This window comes from Rhipicephalus sanguineus, chromosome 4 (genome assembly GCF_013339695.2).
Source record: "Rhipicephalus sanguineus isolate Rsan-2018 chromosome 4, BIME_Rsan_1.4, whole genome shotgun sequence".
Taxonomy (NCBI): Eukaryota; Metazoa; Arthropoda; class Arachnida; order Ixodida; family Ixodidae; genus Rhipicephalus; species Rhipicephalus sanguineus.
The window spans coordinates 82,120,482-82,138,128 of NC_051179.1; the positions used below are offsets into that span (position 1 = coordinate 82,120,482).

Consider the following 17,647-nt stretch of genomic DNA (forward strand, 5'->3'; position numbering starts at 1 on the left):
ACCTATAAGATACTGTAAGAGTTTGAAGCGCCGTTGCATCGCCCGCTCCCGCGCAATCTCGCGAGCATGTGCGAGAGCTCTTTCTGTTTATCTCCTTTCTCGTACACACCTCTCCTCGCCGCTCCCCACTTTAACCTCCCCCGTACACTTTTATCATGTGCGCTCGGTTTGTTTCGTTTCAGCCGTGCGCCCGAAGTCCATCACGGTGCCGTGATAGAGCACACGCCACTCCGGGAGACGTGCCCGCTGAACACCCACATCATTCGGCGACGGCGTTCCTGCCCCCCCACTCGCTTAAGATGAAGAGGCAACGAAAATGCGTAACAAAACGTATGTACGGCGATGGGAGAGGAAGATGCAGGACAAGCGAGCCATTAAGTGGCTGCCCGGCCGCAACGAAATAGTGTGCCAGTCTTTGTTTGTTTGTGTGTGTGTGTGTGGGGGGGGGGGGGAGGAGGGGGGTACGCGTATCATATCGGTTCGAGCCATGCGTTGACGTGTTTGTAGAACAAAATGCAGCCAGATCGTCAGGCGGTATGGAGATATTTCGTACCCTTCGCGGTTTCTTTTTCGTTGTTTTCTTTTTGTTTATTTATGAAGTCGATTTTGGCATACGCAGATTCTCTTAAGGAACGGCTGTAGTCCGCAGTGAGCCAACTCCGGACAGTGACGTATACGACTCGTTTGGAATTGTAAGAGGCAATTAGAATGCCTTGTTGGGCGGTTTATGGCCGATGTACTTACAATCACTGAATGATTAAATTTAAACGGGTACAAGCTCTACGGTAAGAAATGTTTGCGTTCTTCGATGATCTTGTTTTCAATCAATAAGCTTCAGCTTTCAGGCCCATATTTAGCTTTTTTCTTTTCTCTCTTTCTTTCTCTAGCCTTGCAATCCTGCGACACAAGGTCACGAAAGGCGTTGTTCTTAACAGTAACGCAGGGAACGTGTTGTGTCCTATGTGTAAAGAAAAAAAAACGCGCTCAATACAAACCACAACTATCATTTAGGAAGCAGTTAAGCCCTAAATGGTATAACGTTCACATTAAGAGTATGAGCCTCTTACTGACATAGATTATGAGTTTCTTCAACCTCTTATCGAGCTCCTGTTTAGAAAAAACACTATAGCAGGGGTCTCAATCACGCGGCCCGCGGCTTCACAAGGAATAAAATGCTCGTGACGTTGCTAAATGGCACTCAGATTATTTACCCGCCTATTGCGATTAAAAACGCTTTGTTCAGGTAAGCTGCAGAGACGGGGCCGCCCTTACAAAAACGTATATAGGCAGTCTATAGACTGCCTAATCCATTTTTGTAAAGGCGGTCTCAAGCATCTTTTTCGTGAGGCACCCAAGGATGTTTAAAAACAATCTCCTTGGAGGCACCCAATGCGCTCACCATGTGTTGAAACAAAACCGTCGAAATAAAATCTCTACATTCCAGGATCGGTGTCCCGATTGGAGTCATTCTGGACATGAGTATCGATATGTCTCTCGAATCCTGACTCCAAATCCCCTTCGGAAATGATCCACATATTAGATATGGGAAATGCATTCCTTCAAATGGGAGCTTTAGATGACGTTTTGTGCAACGCCCCCCCCCCCCTTCCCCCGTTTCGACCTTCACTCTCCCTGCCCTTGCGGGACTAAATTTCGTGACTGCGGCCCACTAGCTGAAGTGAGTTTGAGGCCCTGCATTATAGGAATTCGCACTGCATACATCGAGTCGCTTGCATTGGATCTCATAGAAACTATTAAGCAACCGTCTATATAAATGCAGCCTATTGCAAGCGATGGATGATCTGTAGAAGACGCGTTTCTATGCTTTATATACGTAATTATTAAGGAGTCACTTTTCGTGCAGATCCTTAAAGAGTTATACGTATGCTCACCCTGTGGTTCTGGTAGGCGGTGACGGCGGTGAACTTGGTCTCGGGGAAGATGAAGGTGCGGAAGTTCTCCGTCTTGGACGTGTCCTCCCCTTTGCGGTTCACGTACACCACGTGACACCGGGGCTGGTACCGGTGCATCGAGTTCAGGATGATCTGCAATCAGGAATGCCCGCATCTTCACTTCAAATGTACACACAGCGTGGCTGAATAAACAAGTATGCTCGCGCACTAAACATGACCTGCAAATTGCTTTTAACTTATAATATATATGTCCAAATGCTATCCAACGATCATAGCTATTGTTGTTCAAGTTCAAGCTTATTCATCAAAGATGTCAGTTTTACATAATAGCGAATACAAAATAGCAAAACACAGGGAGTCCCAAAGAAGTGTCAGGGAGGCCCCCATACATAATATGAATGGGGACAAAAAATGTGAGATATACATCAATCAGTGGTTACGGTAACCTTACAGACAATTTTAAGAAGTAATGAACAGTTCGAAAAACAAGAAGTTATAAAACTGTTTAGTAGGACAAAAATCGCAAAGGAGACTCCTGTAGTGAACACGAAATGTCAGGTAACAATACAAAGCTATAGCAGGGTACATATGTACTTTGTGAGAAAAATTCACCCTACTTTTCAATTCTTTTCATCGTGTCCGCGTCTCTCAGACAGTACGAAAAAAAAAAAGAACATGTCACTATAACGGTAGTAAAACAACTGCGCCGACGCAGTTATAAAATTTCCTGGCGAGTAAAACCCGCGTCCCAATTCCCAAAAAACGTTCTCACACAGCAGCACAATTAGCACGATTTGTAAAAGAGCGGACCCTAGATGATGGTGATGTTGAACTTGTATCATTACAGCGCATCTCAAGAATAGATGGGCATGGGCAGAGCGTGTAGCGCGAAGGCAAGATATCAACTGGTCATTTAAGAGTAACTGACTGGATTCCAAGAGAAGGCAAACGCGCGATGTGGAGACAGAAAGTTAAGTGGGCAGATGAGATTAAGAAGTTAGAGGGATAACGAGGCAGCAGCAAGCACAGGACCGGGATAATTGGAGAAGCATGGGAGAGGCCTCTTCGCCCTGCAGTGGGCGATGTCAGCCTCACGATGATGATGACCAATATAGCAAGCCGCACTTCCCAAGCAAAACCTTTGTTATTTGGACACATGGTTACTGGTTCATTCTTTTGTATTTTATAGATGAGTAGTTGATATATCGCCTGCGTGCATCCCTGAAATTCGCGAGCGTAATTTTTAAAATTGACGTGCGAATATATGGCAGCCATTTCTCAACCACGGGGCGATGTCCAGCATAGCCATTTCTTCGGCGTAGGCGCGCTGCAGTTAAATCTACAATTGCGCTTTCTCGCTTCTTCGGGAGCATACGCAGTGGGATTCGCAATGCTTCGTAGATTATAGCGTCTCTCATAATCATATCGGGGTTTTGGGACGTTAAACCCCATATATTATTATTATATTATCGTAGATTATATGCAACTGGAGTCGGTTACAGCCTACAAGCTCCGGCCGCAGCCACGACACAGGGAAGTTTATTGGCATAGGCGTGCGCAAGATTCCCTATCAGGGAGGGGGGGGCAAAGGTTCATCGCAGCGCCCCCCCACCCTACTAAGTCAATGTATGGGGCAAGAGTTTGCAACCCCCCCCCCCTCTCTTAGGTGATTGAAGGGTCAATGTACGGGGCAGATTTTGCGCCCCCCTCTTAGGTGATTAGGGGGGGCGACCGCCCCCCCCCCCTGTGCGCACGCCTATGTTTAATGGTAACAACAGTCCAGGTGAGTGTAACTGCACCCGACAACAAAACGTCCCACACAGGGAGGTTTATTCGGTACAGTACAGTGTGTTTAGAACATACGAATTCTTCAATGGGAGAGCCCTCCCGAAATGGTGTGGAGATGACTGTTTCAGCGCGTGGTGCGCGTACGTGTTTGGAAAATCGGTCGACGATCTAGAGTACTGTGTATTCTACTTTGGAAGAGCCCCGACATACACTATCGAGAAAGAATGTTTAGGAAAATTATTGACGACTTAGGGTAAGTACTGCATGCGTTTAGAACAAATTGTTAACGATTTAAGGTGGGTATCGGCAACCTACTACGGGACTGTGTTTAGAAGAAAAAGTGATCGATTTAGAAAACTATATACGCGTACAGGCTATGGAGAGCTAGAATTGTGTGTCACGTGTCACGTCATTGAGTGTTTAGCACAACATTTAAACAATTTAGAGTACCATTTGTACTAGGCTATGGGACGCCGTCCCAGAGCCCATATATAGAGTTTCCTACAACATTTACTAGAGGGAACTCTGGCGCTGCGATCGTTCAGTCACCGTGGGAATGATGGGTATAGTACATGTATTTGCCTAATCTTCGTGCTTGCGGCCTCGAAACCACTCGTGGATTTGCTTATTGTTGTGTTTTGGCACTTGTTTCGGATAAAAGAATGAGTCCCTGTGAACTTCGGGACCCGATTTGAGCTGGTGAGCGTAAAAGGTCAAGGTGGTGAAGTGAAACTGCTGAACGGTTGATGAACTTCGTCTGGCGACAAAGCGGCTGGCGACACGGAGCCAAACGTAGCCGAAAGAACGAAGCTTAGGCAAATACGTGTCACGTATGCTACCCGTTAATTCACATGCTGGCTGAAGCGCTATGTGTTGCAGCTCCCATAGACACTAGTGCCTTAATTACCTCTAAGTGTATTAATACGAAACTCTATGCCGGAACTACGATGACCAGAAGAGAATTACATTGAACGACAATGTTCGCTCACTTTCGCGCCGTGAAGCTCTCTTACGGAGAGTTTTCCATATAGAGACACGTTTGTGTCGCAGGTTATAGACAGAATACTTGAACGTCCCGACAAATTATATCAGAGGTTCAGCATGATATGTACTAAGCTAAAGTTAATGTTTTATCCAGAAATGGCAGGCTTTTATTTTCCGATACGCCTAGCACTTACACTAGGAGAGAGAAAGTGCTTGCGCTTCCCACGAGAACCAGCTGCGAACGACTCTCTTGAAGGATGTCGGACAGTGGTTTTTGTGGGTAGAGGTTACATTTATTAAGCCTTCGATGCCTCGTAAGGATGATCACGTGGCGAAAAAAATGCATGTAGTACAAAGCAAAAACACACACACACACACATGAGTCACAAAAAAAATTAAAAAATGCCAGCCGAAGCTGTATGAAACGCCACACATGCTCATTGGGGGGGGGGGGGGGGGGGGGTTAATACTTTAGCGTAACGGGTAGTGATAATCGCTTTGTGGACGCTGTGGTACACCGTGATTGGTTCCACGAATATTTTCAGCAAGACGAATTTGTTCCTTTCGTTGGGTATTGTATTCACGCTGTTTTTCTGGTGGTGTCTTTAATTTGCGTGGTCTACCCATGGCAGTCTTAGAATGAACTGAATGAGTTGCTAGAGGGGTCTTCCTTTTATGTATGAAAGCGGGAAACACACACCGAGAGAAGGACGGGCCGTTTGACGTCATTCGAAGCCCTCGTGTGAAGTGCAAAGCAGCTGCAACCTAATCTTTACCGGGAACGCGTGGGAGGGTGTTCCCACTGTTCATAGGCGCCTTATCACCCATCATGCAGTTTTGATGCTTGTTTTGTGGTTTTCTTTATTGAAACTAATACTGAGCTCTATGATGTATGCCTTATTGCAGAGAAAGATATGCCGTTTGCCTTCAATTGTTAAAGGGGCTCCTAAAAAACCCAGAAGTCGAAATTTAGTTGTGGCGTTGCAGTTGTGCACCAGTATATAGCGAATACGTTCGTCGGATCGTCTGTCCACCTCTCCGAATGCCCTTCCTCAGCGTCCGAGGTGAAAACGCAAGGAGCGCGCGGGCATCTGCTAGCAGAAGGAGCACGCGAGCGCGAGCGCCTGTTGGTGGTTTAGGGTCTGGGCGTTTTGTTTTTTCGCCCACGCGTTTTTCTGCCCACGGAGACGGAAACCGTTGCGGGGTGGTATGCAGCGTCGCTGTGAAAACGAACTGCGCGAGATGTGCGGTCGCTTTGTCTTTCGGGGCATTCACGTGGTTTAAAAAAATGATAATCAAGGAACCCGTATTCACGTGACTCACGCTTCGTCTTTGCGAAAGCGTGAGACCGAGGCGATATAGAAGGAGGGATAAAAGACGATTCTCTTGAGCAGCTGACATCGTGGAAAGATACCGCGAAGCGGCGCCGGTCCCTTGGGGAGCATTAAAAAAATGCGGCGTCCGCGTGACTCGGTTTCCATGACGTCTTGGGGAGCGAATTCATAAAACCGAATTAAAGCATAACTGTGTGTACTTATATGATGACAATCAAAGCAAATTAGGCGAATACTGAGTTAATTAGCTGAAGTTACGTTATTGATAGTTAATTATTGAACGTTGGACGTCGATATGCAATACACGGCAAGGTAGTCACATCACACGGCTTTCACCTTAGAGTAATCTTAGGCGAATGCATGAGGAACCCTGTGAGTTTTTTATCCGGTTGTAATCGATTACAGATGCCAAGAAATAATATTGGATTCGTGCTCTCGTGCAAAGAGCTCGTCCTCAGCATCCTAGAAAATCAAGTGAAGCAGGGTATAAATGTATTGTACGATGCTACGCTACAGAGTGCCGAGAAATCGTCGAACGTGAAATGTCGCTGGTGCCAACGTTTCGACAACGGGACTTTCTGCCCTGACGAAGAGAAGCCCCTCTTGTTAAAACGTTGGCTCCACCAACATTTCATGTTCAAGTCTCTACCGTGCCCTGCAGTTCAGTCATGTTCCGATATGCTACAACGTTAACTAATTCATGTATGGCCCTTACTCAAAGTTGTAGCGAAAACAAAAAAAGTAGTCAAGTGAGATGGAGGAATGGTTTTGTTACTAACAAAATCTTAATAATATCTGGGGATTAACGTCCCAAAACCACGATATGATTATGAGAAACGCCGTAGTGGAGGGCTCCGGAAATTTTGACCATCTGGTGTTCTTTAACGTGCACTAACATCGCACAGTACACGGGCATCTACCATTTTGCCTCCACCGAAATGCGACCACTGCGATCGAACCCGCGACCTTCGGGTCCGCAGCCGAGCACCGTAACCAGCTGATCCGCCGTGGCGGACACTACTGACATAATGTTAAAAAAAAAAACACTAAGAACTCTGAAGCAATATATTTTGTAATTTGTTTGGACCGTGGCTAGGGAATGTAATGGGTCCTGTACGAAGGGTTGACTAGCAGAAACTTGTGTGTGTGTGTGGGGGGGGGGGGGCACGTCCTTGATCCGAAATGGCGGAGGGGGGGGGGGGGCTGGGCAGGCAAGTGTGGTCGAGTGTGGTCTCGTTGCGTTCTCAAAAAAAATGCCCAGATGATCTCGTCTGAGTTCTCGCATTTTTTAAAAACATTTGGGCTGATTGCCCGGATGTCTCGTTGCGTTCTCGAAAAAAATGCCCAGATGATCTCGTCTGAGTTCTCGGATGTCTCGTTTTAAGTGCCCGTATGTTCGGGTGTCAGTGCCCGGATAGCGGCGCTGGCATTTCGCCCAAGGTCACCTGAAGGCCGCCGGCAACGGGAGCTGAGAGTGTTCCATGCTTAAAACAATGCATACGTGATACAAGCTGGCAAACCAACTGATGTACTTAAACTCGAAGAAGGGGTTCCCCCACGACTAAATCGACGTGCAGAATAGGGAAGCAGAGTCCTATACGGTGGCGACTCACGTGTCCGTTGTCGTCCAGTTGGTTGTTGGTGAGCTTGAGCTTGTCGAAGGAGACCACCTGCTTGGTCCACTGGGCGCCCTTGCACGGAGACTCCGGGTGCACGTGAATTCGCGGGGGCATGTTGGGGTCCGCCTTGCCGGCAACCATCCAGCTTGAGCTGCGCGCAACGACATAATTTACCATTCTATTAAGGCGAAAGCCTTAGATGCCTCACCAAATGCGAAAGGTGACAGTCGGCATCAACACGAGTGATGCAAAAATCATCATCACGCGATGAAGTCGCCCCATGACGTCACAAGTCGCCGAAGTTTGGTCATCATACCGTGACTATGACGTCACATAAGGTGGCGTCACATGATTATGCGATCACATGACATCGCCGCTTTGTCAATGGTGGGCTGATCCCGGAGGCACCGAAAAACTACGAAAGGTGCTTCAAGTGCCTTCGATCCCGGAGGCAATGCAAAACCACGTTGCGTGCAGAAAGATTTCGGGCAGTGGGCTCGGTACAGTCGACTAAGAAGTAAAAAAGGAAGATGGCTTTCGCCTACCAGTCGTTTCAGGAAAATGCGCAAGGGAACGTGTGACATTATTTTCTCGATTTCTTTCGACTAAAGGTGCACTAGACCGGTTGCTTTCAAGAGCACACGAGTGATACATCGTCGTGCTTCAAACGTAGCTACTTTAGCTAAAGGCTACGTTTAGCTTTCCATAGAGTGCCGCAAGAGTGGAGCGGGCATTAGCAACTTTCTTAAGAAAAAGGGAGTAGAGAGGAAATTTCACTTTCTATTCTCGTACTGCGTGAACAATGCATTTCACTCCATCCGACGTCTCGAGAGAATAAAACGGTGCTTTGAACGGGGACTCGGTTACTTACACCTTCAGTAAGTCTTCCCGGTTTCTGGAGTGTATAGAGCGCTCGCCTTATTGGGTTTATGCATTCGGCTGGCCGCAATCGAGTGCTCGGAACACGTTCGCCCGCTGAATTCAGAGCCCCGTGCTCTGTCTCGGAACGTTCGGGAACGCTCTTACATGTTCGTGCTGGCAGCGTGAACAAGACAAGAACGCAATGTTGCCCTTTTAGTAACAATCCGATTTAACATTAGTAATCAGCTTTTTATTATCATTCCACTTATACTAGTAGAACTATGACTGTATTATCTACTTCTTATATATTTTGACACACTTAATAACACCGATCCATTTATCCGGTCGTCATTCATGAAGCCACTTAGCCTGGCACAACGTGACTGCGTCTATACTACAGCGGCGTGTCGTACGAAATGCTGCAAGCCACGAATTGAACGCGACAAAAAATATAATTAAACCATGGGCTTCGGCGCGTCAAAGCTACGCATTGCGGCTGTGAGGGATCCCTTATGACGGGAAGCGGGTTCCGCGTGCTGATCTTAACGGTAATGCTTTGCAGCGGGCGCTTACATCTAAGTTCACGAGTGTTCTTGTATTCCGCCTTCATTCGCGTGCGCACCCCGTGGACAAATAACTGACCCGGCGACCTCGTAGCTATAGCAAGCAGAAAAAGCCACCGGGTCCCCTTGCTAATGCTAAGGCGAAAGCCTCTGCTCTGCTAGGCACTATTAATTCACCTTACTCACTTTAGTGCACGTTGATTCACACTTAGTTCCCTTGATTCATTCTTGATTCCCACTTAAGTCACTCGATTCATCCTCGATTTATACCTGACTCACTCCATTAATTCTTGATTCACACCAAATGCACTTGATTCAGTTTAATTCACGGTCATTCACCATTGACTCGCTTTAAATTCGCTTTAATTTGTACTGCTGATCACCCGGCATCATTACATCTATATTTACCGCCACGAGAATGGTGGTACCATTCGTGTTCACGACGCCGCCGGCCGTCGAAATTTTCCGCACAAGGCGTTCTCCTCGATATGAAAGCCACTCACGTCACTACATCGGATATAACGCAAGAGATGCTTTACGTAAGTCGGCATAGGAACGGGGACAAGGTTGCATGTGTTGGTTTGTTGCTGTGAGATGGCAGCGACATGCAAGGACTGACCTGTGGAAGGCGTACCGGTACCGCTTGTTGTCCACGGGCACGAAGTCCATCATGAGCATGTAGTCGGCGTGCGGGTCCAGCCCGTAAAGCTTCACCTGTAGCGTGGGGAACATGCGCCTGCGCATTGGAAGCAAAGAACAGAGCGGGACTTCTTTTTTTTTTGTTTCTTTTTTATCACCGCGGGTACGGAATCTCACATCAAAATTAAACAGCGTTTTTTTTTTTTTTTTTCTCCGTGTGCATCCAGTCATGGGGCTATTTAGTAATGACGTTGTACCACACGAATACGCCCAGCTGTCCCTATACTTTTCGGTACGTATTGTTTGCACCAGTTTGCAGAAGCCCGTGGTGAAAAGCGTTTATTAGATGGAGAGAATGAAGGAAATTGAAGAAGATTAGGAATCGAATATATTTACTGCAAACACAGGCAATATAACATGAAAACCTTCGTCGATTAAACCGCTGGACCTTCACTTAACATAGCTTGTCAGTCCCTCCCGTTCTATATAAGGAGCATTCATACAATGTCGCAAAGCCACTTTGTAGTCCCAGTGAAAACTTCCACTGTGCTATACCGGGCACGGGCGGTTCTACTAATAACGCGCGGCTTTTTTCCACGCTGGCTGTACAACAGCAGGCTACTTCAATACATACCCCTTGTATACGTTCGTCGCGCAGACACACACACACACACACACACACACACACACACACACACACACACACACACACACACACACACACACACACACACACACACACACACTCACACACACACACACACGAACACGCACACACACACGAACACACTGAATCTATCCATACACATGTCATGAGAGCGGACTAAACGTACATGCGCATCACGCGGGATGCGCGATCGAATTCGGATGTCAGCAACTGGGTCATAGCAGTGCGCCACTCCCACCACGTGACAACATCGCGATGTGATTAGCGCCAAGGGGTCATATCCGTTTTCGCCCCATCGAAGGAGAGGCGACGGACTATCGTTCTCCGCATGGATCCGACCAAGCACAAGTCGGCGCGAGTGCCGCGTGGCGCGGGATTACACGGGCCTCGTTCAGTCGCAGTGAGCGAAGAGTGCCGGGGCTGCAGCGGGACGTCCCGTGCACGTATAGCCGCGCAATCCGGGTGAATGATTGCCCGGAGGCTGGGAGGGTGACGCACTCCTTGCGCGCGCGATGGTTACCACATGGACGGCGCGGCTCGCCGCCGCCGTCCCACGCACTACTATACCGCTGCCTCTGCTGCTGCTGCTGCTGCTGCGTCCGCAAGATGTGCGGGTGCTCGAGCAGCGCAGTATATAGTATAAACGAGGGGCGCCCCTTCCCGGGCAAGGACATTTATCGGGCGCCGCGTATACCGCGGAAGGCTGTAGAGGCTACGCACGAAGCATCAGCATCCATGGTCTGCCTACTCCTGCATGTATAGCCACGATAAACGAAACAGAGGCTGGCTTCTCTGGTGCAAGTCGCGCGATGTGTAAAGGAATGCATTCAGACACAAGAGAAAGACGGAGGTTTAGGTCGTTGTCGCATGCTTATCTCTGCTAGAATAGACAACTGTACTCGTCATACAAAAGACACCATTAAAAGTTTACCGATAGGGGTATTGGCGTTTAAGTTAACCTTTCCTTGGCACCCCCTAACATGCCACGCCAAAAACATCACTAGGGGCGTTCAAGTTCCTTGGCGCGATTCCATATTGTAATCGCTGTTCGTCATCTATTACATTGCTTCATTCCGCATCGATTTCATTTCTAATCTCGCCTTCTCAAATGATGTCGCTTTAATCATCCTCGTACGAAGACAAAAAAAAGAAAAGAAAAAGAAAAGAAAACTGGTACCACAAGAATATGAAACTATGTCAAGACGAAATGGGGACTACAATATCAAAAGTGTACGTGTTTGCCTGAAGCCTCCTGCGTGAAGCATACCGTGCTTACTCGCATAATGTCAGCAATGGCCAATATTGGCTATCTCCTCTTATAACAATGTGTTAAAATAATACATGCGCGCTATAGTATGCCTTTGCCTCACTCACTGGAATGCTTCGCCCACTATAACACAGTGCGACATTAAAAAAATTTCGCCGCCATTTCTTTCAACCACCAATTCTGCTGCCACCCTGTGGGGCTTAATATCGCGTGAACACGGTATATGTGCGTGCCTCAGAGAGTCAAATCCAATACCACACTCAATCCCAGCAGCAGTAGAGCTCGACGCACACACGTACACAGTAGCAGCACTATATACCGGAACGGGTCGTTTACGACGTCGCCGTGTACGAGATATATGGATCCCATCTCCTCGCGTATTACGAAGAGGGAAGACTCTCAGCTACTGGTATATACAGTCGTTATACGCTCGAACAACGCGCACGCGTACTGCCGGGGCCCTTCAAAAGCTGCTAATGAGACAAGACCGCCCATGTTGGTTTTTGGACCTCGGCGCAACTGCTGGCAGAGCGAAAAGGGCGGCAAAAGAGCGTGTCTGGCACGCTACTCGGGTTTTGATAGATCGCACCCCGGAGAGGAACGTTGCGCACCCCGCTGCACGCAGCTTCGTTTGACTTCTCCACGGATACTTTTGTGCAGCGGATACGGGCGCTGCAGAATGGATGGACGCGGTTAACTCCGGTGGCAAAAGAAAGCGTGGGGCAGTACGTGTAAATAGAGCACGGATATCTGACGCAACGAGGGAAACGGTCACGGAAACGGTGCACTATTTTAATGGCGGCCGCGGTTCTGCATGCCTGGCTTCCCTCCCTCCCGTATGCTCGTCCGTCAAAGCGAGAGAGTCTGGACAAGCTGTGTATGGCGACACGTGCGCGCGCAGGCTTCAGCGCATGCGCTGCTTGACGTGGCCGAAACTGCGTAACTCGAAGTGCCGCTAAGCGAAGCTTCTGTTGTAACACTGCTTATGCTGTAGAGATGTGCGTAGAACATTTCGCCATCCTCCTCCCTACGTGTATTTGAAACCGTGATTAACAATTACTTGAACGAAGGATAATCGTGAATTAATCTAAGCTTTCCTCGGCTCAAACGTGACGAGGTATTGGCAAGCAACTCGCGTATATATATATAGTGTTCAATAGTGGGTTTGCCACAGATATCGAGGCATATATAACGCGCACGTGGTGCACTATGTTTTTGAAAAATTGGGGACTATACATTAAACGCCGTGGGAAATCATGAAATTACAACGTCCAAATTCCGCTAGCTGGTGTTGGTCGCAAAACAGAATAGCACACGATGAGACCGTCTTTTTAGGCTTCCCACATGTGCGTTCCTCTTTTCGAGCACTTTAAAAGATGACGCGCGTGTTCTTTTTTGTCTTTCTGTTTTTTTTTACTTCTTTCAGAAGCGTGGCTTTTCTACTCACAAGCACGACGTCACAGATCTTATGCGGCCGTCCACATTTCATGTGCTCCCGATGAGCGCGAACTGCAACCTAAAAAAACTCGACTAAGAGCTGCTCGGACTAAAACCGGAACTTCGTGCACACAAAGTAAGTGTCACTTGTAAGTGCCTACGAAAGTTCAGCTACACAAATGTACAACAGTAATTTATAGATTTTTACGTGCGCCAAAACCACAATATGATTAGACAAGGGGTGCCATAGTGGGGGACTCCGTGTTAAGTTTTACCAGCTGTGGTTGTTTAACGTGCGCCTAAATCCAAGTACGCGGATGTTGGTGCACTTCACACCCTTCCGAAATGCGCCCGCGGTGTTCCGGAATCGAACCCGTGCCCTCGAGCTTAGGAGCGCAACATGTTACCTGCTAAGTTGACATGGCTGGTGTACACATAGGTATATACAAAGTATATATATACCCCATGTGATCGTAATACGCGCGCTCGTTGGTATGGCTCTCTATCTCTCTCTTTTTTTTCATTTCATTGTTTTGTTGTTGTTTTTTTCTTTTTGTCGTTGCACTCAGGAGAAACATATATAACGGCTGAAGGGAGCCTGGAGTCTTTCACGGCCGACCACACGCATGCATGCATGCATGCACGGAGAGTTTCTAAGCAACGTGTATACACACGCTGTCAGGAGAGATTTCTCGATTTGCTTTATTTTCGCGAAGAGCGCAAAACAGCACGCGCTCGTATCCCGTGCTTTCTCGGGAATTATCGCGCCGCAAAGATGGGGTTGTAAGAAGGCATAAAAAAATAAAATAGAAAAAAAAACGCGCGGCGCGTCGACATCATTCACCTCTCGAGCGTGGGAACGTCGAGAACACTCGATACACCCTCACTGGTTCCTCTCTTTCTCTCTCTCTCATCTTTGATAAAACGTGGCGAAACCACTCGAACAGCCTACGCTTAATCAATACCTTACCCACCAGAGAGCTACAACGACCTCTATGCTTTGCAGTTCGATCTCCGCGAATCCACGACACTTGCACGGTTTAAGAAAACGGCGCAAGAGAGAATGGATGGATGGAAAAAACGTTATTGCGCATCCGGCGTGTTTTGTGAACTGGGGCTCCCGCCTAGGTGCCGGCTAGAAGGCTTTGCCTCCTAGCGACATCCTCGGCCCGCTGGATTGCCCAGAGCTGATCGTCCAGGGCTGAGCTGAGCAGCGCGGCCCGCTAACGCGCGCGGAGGATGTCGGTGGAGGCCGCCTTCCCATCACTGTGTATTAATCCCTGGCATTCCCATAGGATGTGTTCTAAGGTAGCTCGTGCTTCACAATCTTTGCATTGATCGGTCGTGTATATATCTGGATATATAACATGTAGTGGCGCCAGGAATTCTTATATGACTTGGTTTGTAACTGTCGCCATTGGACAGACTGCGACCTATTGAAATTAAGGTGAGGTGGCAGGCACACGCGCCTCTGCAGTTTATAATGTATAATGCCATTGAATGTAGTCATTCGGTCCTCTCACTGCCACACATTAGGAGACTCTGACGAGGGACCAACAACTGTCATAGCCCGGAAAGTGAGTCCTCAAGCTATGTTGTGTGCAGCCTCGTTAAAGTTCACCTCTCCCGTGGGGTGGGGCGTGTGGGCTGGGAACCTTAGAATGTGGACGCATCTGTCGTCTTGGGTTGTTTTGCGTATTCTAAGAATACGCAGTGCCTAAGGGGAGGTTCTGCTATTTGAAAAGTTGCGAACTTCATCCTGCAATTTATCCTGCAAAGCGAACTCAATAAAACTTCAGTTGTGATAATAATCACAATGAAGCGCTTGAATAAGGACGGTGACACAGCGAGAACACAACACGAGCGCTAACTTTCAACAACGCTAACTTTTGTCGTCGCGTTCTCATCACAGTCACATCCTCTGGGAATGCGAGGGCCTTCCCCCACCCAGAGAGCTTCTGCCAGCTCCCTCCGAAACGACATGGGAGACTTTAATACGGTCCCCCGACGAAAAACTGCAGAAAGCAGTCATTGCATGGGCAGAAGAGGTCGCCGCAGACAAGCGGCCAGCTCCAAACCCATGAAATTTCTTTTGAATAAAGTTGTATCCTCCTCCTGTTAGCGCTCGTGTTCTCTGCTTGCTGTGTCCCCGTCCTTCAAGCGCTTTATTGTCATTATGTCACACCAACAGAGCCGAACACTCAGCATTCTTCAATTGTGAGTCGGCGCTTGTGTTCGTGGGGTTCAAAAATCTTTTCGCCTTCCCTGTTGCGCTGTTATCTTAAACAATGAATTTGTGCCAACTAGCCCAACTCAGTCCTACTTAATTCCCAACACGCAAGCTTTTTTGCTGTTGACCTGTACCACGGAGCAATATTTCTTGTGTTTAGAATCCGCCATGACACTGCTCAGAGTTCACTCATTTTCGAGACGTATCCGAGATTGCGATTGTCAAATTCTTCCATACAGACATGTCTTTGCGTCGCTGGTTTTAGTTGGAAAACTTGAATGTGCGTGGCAAACATTGTCAGAGATGGCGACATCTGTCTCAGCCAAGAATAATATTTTGATCAGAAAAGGCAACCTCTTATTTTTCGATGTGCCTAGTGTTTGCATGTCTACAGGTAGAGTACTTGCTAAAGCCCCATATATCTCACGACTCAAGGGGGCTTTGCGAGATCAGGCAGGACCTGACGATACTTCGTGAGATCTTGTCGGCGGCGGCGCAAACGCGCAATGATGAACAACAACAAGCTAAGTAATAAAAGACGGCCAAAAGTCACGTGTTGCTCAAGTCAATGAATGTGCGTCCGTCGGCGCGCAAAAAGCTACAGGATCTCAATGTCAAGTGAGGTCACTTCATGACGCCATGACGTCCTCCGATGACGTACGCGTGACGTTGTCAGAAGTGGGACGATTCAGGGTGCAATGCAACACCGCGTGAGGAGTAGAAAGCTTCGGGGGAAGTATCAACACAATAATTATAATAATTGCTGGTGTATTATACGTGCCCGAACCACGACATGATTATGAGGGACGCCGTAGTGGGGGCTCCGGAAATTTCGACCACCTAGGTTTTTTTAACGCGCGCTCAGATCTAAGCGCACGGGCCTCTAGCATTTTCGCCTCCATCAAAAATGCGACCGCCGCGGCCGGGATCGAACCCGCGACCTTCGGTTCAGCAGCCGAGCACTGTAACCACTGTACCACAGTGGCAGCTCCGTCCATGCAGCATGTTGAGAAGAAAATTTTAAAGAACCAGAAGAAGATGGATTTCGCCTTTGAAAGAGACCGCCTGACTTTTTTTTTTTTTTAATGTGTCAATCTCCTCAGCGATTACAGCAGGGAATGCTCATGAAAAATTCATTCGGTTACACAGAGCATGGCAATACGCATTACTGTCAGAACATCACTAAAATAATTTCAGTACCAATGAATACGTCGAAGATGATGTCACTGAAAACAACAATAACAAGGAAAAGCTATGCACCTGTAACATGACATAGGCTGAACACTAAGTAAGTTTAATGCTTACACGATGCCATTGGGCCCACTGGTGAAGCGAGCAACTCAGTCTAAATCAAAGTAGTACTAAACGTGATTAAGGATGCTTCGTAAGTTACAATGGGTTTCGGAGTTGAAGCAGTTAGCGTTGGAAGAGAATTCGGTTGGTGTATTTTCTTATTATCAGTGTATACTTCGCAAGAATCGATGTGTGATGCAAATGTTTTTAAAGACAATGTATTTTTTCTGGTCTATCCCACGCAGACATTCTCTAATGGGATATGACAATCTCTGGCCTCTCTGGCCAAAAATATGGGCCGATCTAGAAAGCAGTGCAGTATAACAGAGCGTCTAGCTAAGTCACGTGACCTTAACTACCGTATCTACTTGCATACTACCTACACTCTTTTTCGAAAGACAGCGACAGACCGCGGTAGCTGATATGAAATCCCATGTGCCTCAGTAGTTTTGATGTGCGGAGCATAGCCCCAGTGTCATACGCGAGGATCTCATAAAGCCTTGCGAAAAATTGGAAAAAAGAATTAAGTGCAAAAAAAAACTATTATTTTTATAACAGCGGTAGGTGCAGTGAGCACACAGCAGTCATAACCTATGCGAGCGTCTTGTGCCGTGGACCGAGAGATAATTACTGTGGTGACCCTGCGTATATTTATTGCTAGCGAAAGATGTCTCAACCCTGCGTCCATATATACGCCCCTAACGAACATACATCTATGTGTGTTGTGTGTGCCTTGTGTGCAACGGAATGCGTTTCTTTTTCTCTGCGTGCCAGGCAGATGACTCTCTGAGCTGGCGTTTACAGATCAAAACATCGCTCTAAGTAACGCAGTCTTCTCATTTATTTTCTATCTCTTTGTCTTTCTCTCATCCCTCCATCCCGACTTTGTTCCCGTAAGATAACGCATGTATACACAGCAATTTACACCCGGCCCATTTCGAAAAGTTCACCCTTTGTGCGGTGTATATTAGCGCGTTGTTTTCAGATAACGGCAGCACGTGCGTACATGACTAAGCGCCAGCAACAAAGGCTTCTTTGGCAAGCCTACAAGC

General features: G+C 47.6%; 2 protein-coding genes across 2 annotated transcripts in view; one reads left to right on the forward strand and one right to left on the reverse strand.

Moving 5' to 3' along the window:
- The window catches only part of LOC119390336 (cytochrome c oxidase subunit 6A2, mitochondrial), a 673,327-nt gene that overhangs the window by 176,309 nt on the left and 479,371 nt on the right, over nucleotides 1–17,647 (forward strand). The gene's annotated exons all lie outside the window — the stretch shown is intronic.
- LOC119390326 (T-box transcription factor TBX1-B) overlaps nucleotides 1–17,647 on the reverse strand; it is a 97,610-nt gene that overhangs the window by 36,169 nt on the left and 43,794 nt on the right. Inside the window, exons 3-5 of the mRNA XM_037657923.2 lie at nucleotides 9,682–9,798; nucleotides 7,633–7,789; nucleotides 1,893–2,045 (exon numbers count right to left, since the gene is read on the reverse strand). Coding sequence (XP_037513851.1) covers nucleotides 1,893–2,045; nucleotides 7,633–7,789; nucleotides 9,682–9,798 — 427 coding nt within the window. The remainder of the gene's footprint in view (nucleotides 1–1,892; nucleotides 2,046–7,632; nucleotides 7,790–9,681; nucleotides 9,799–17,647) is intronic.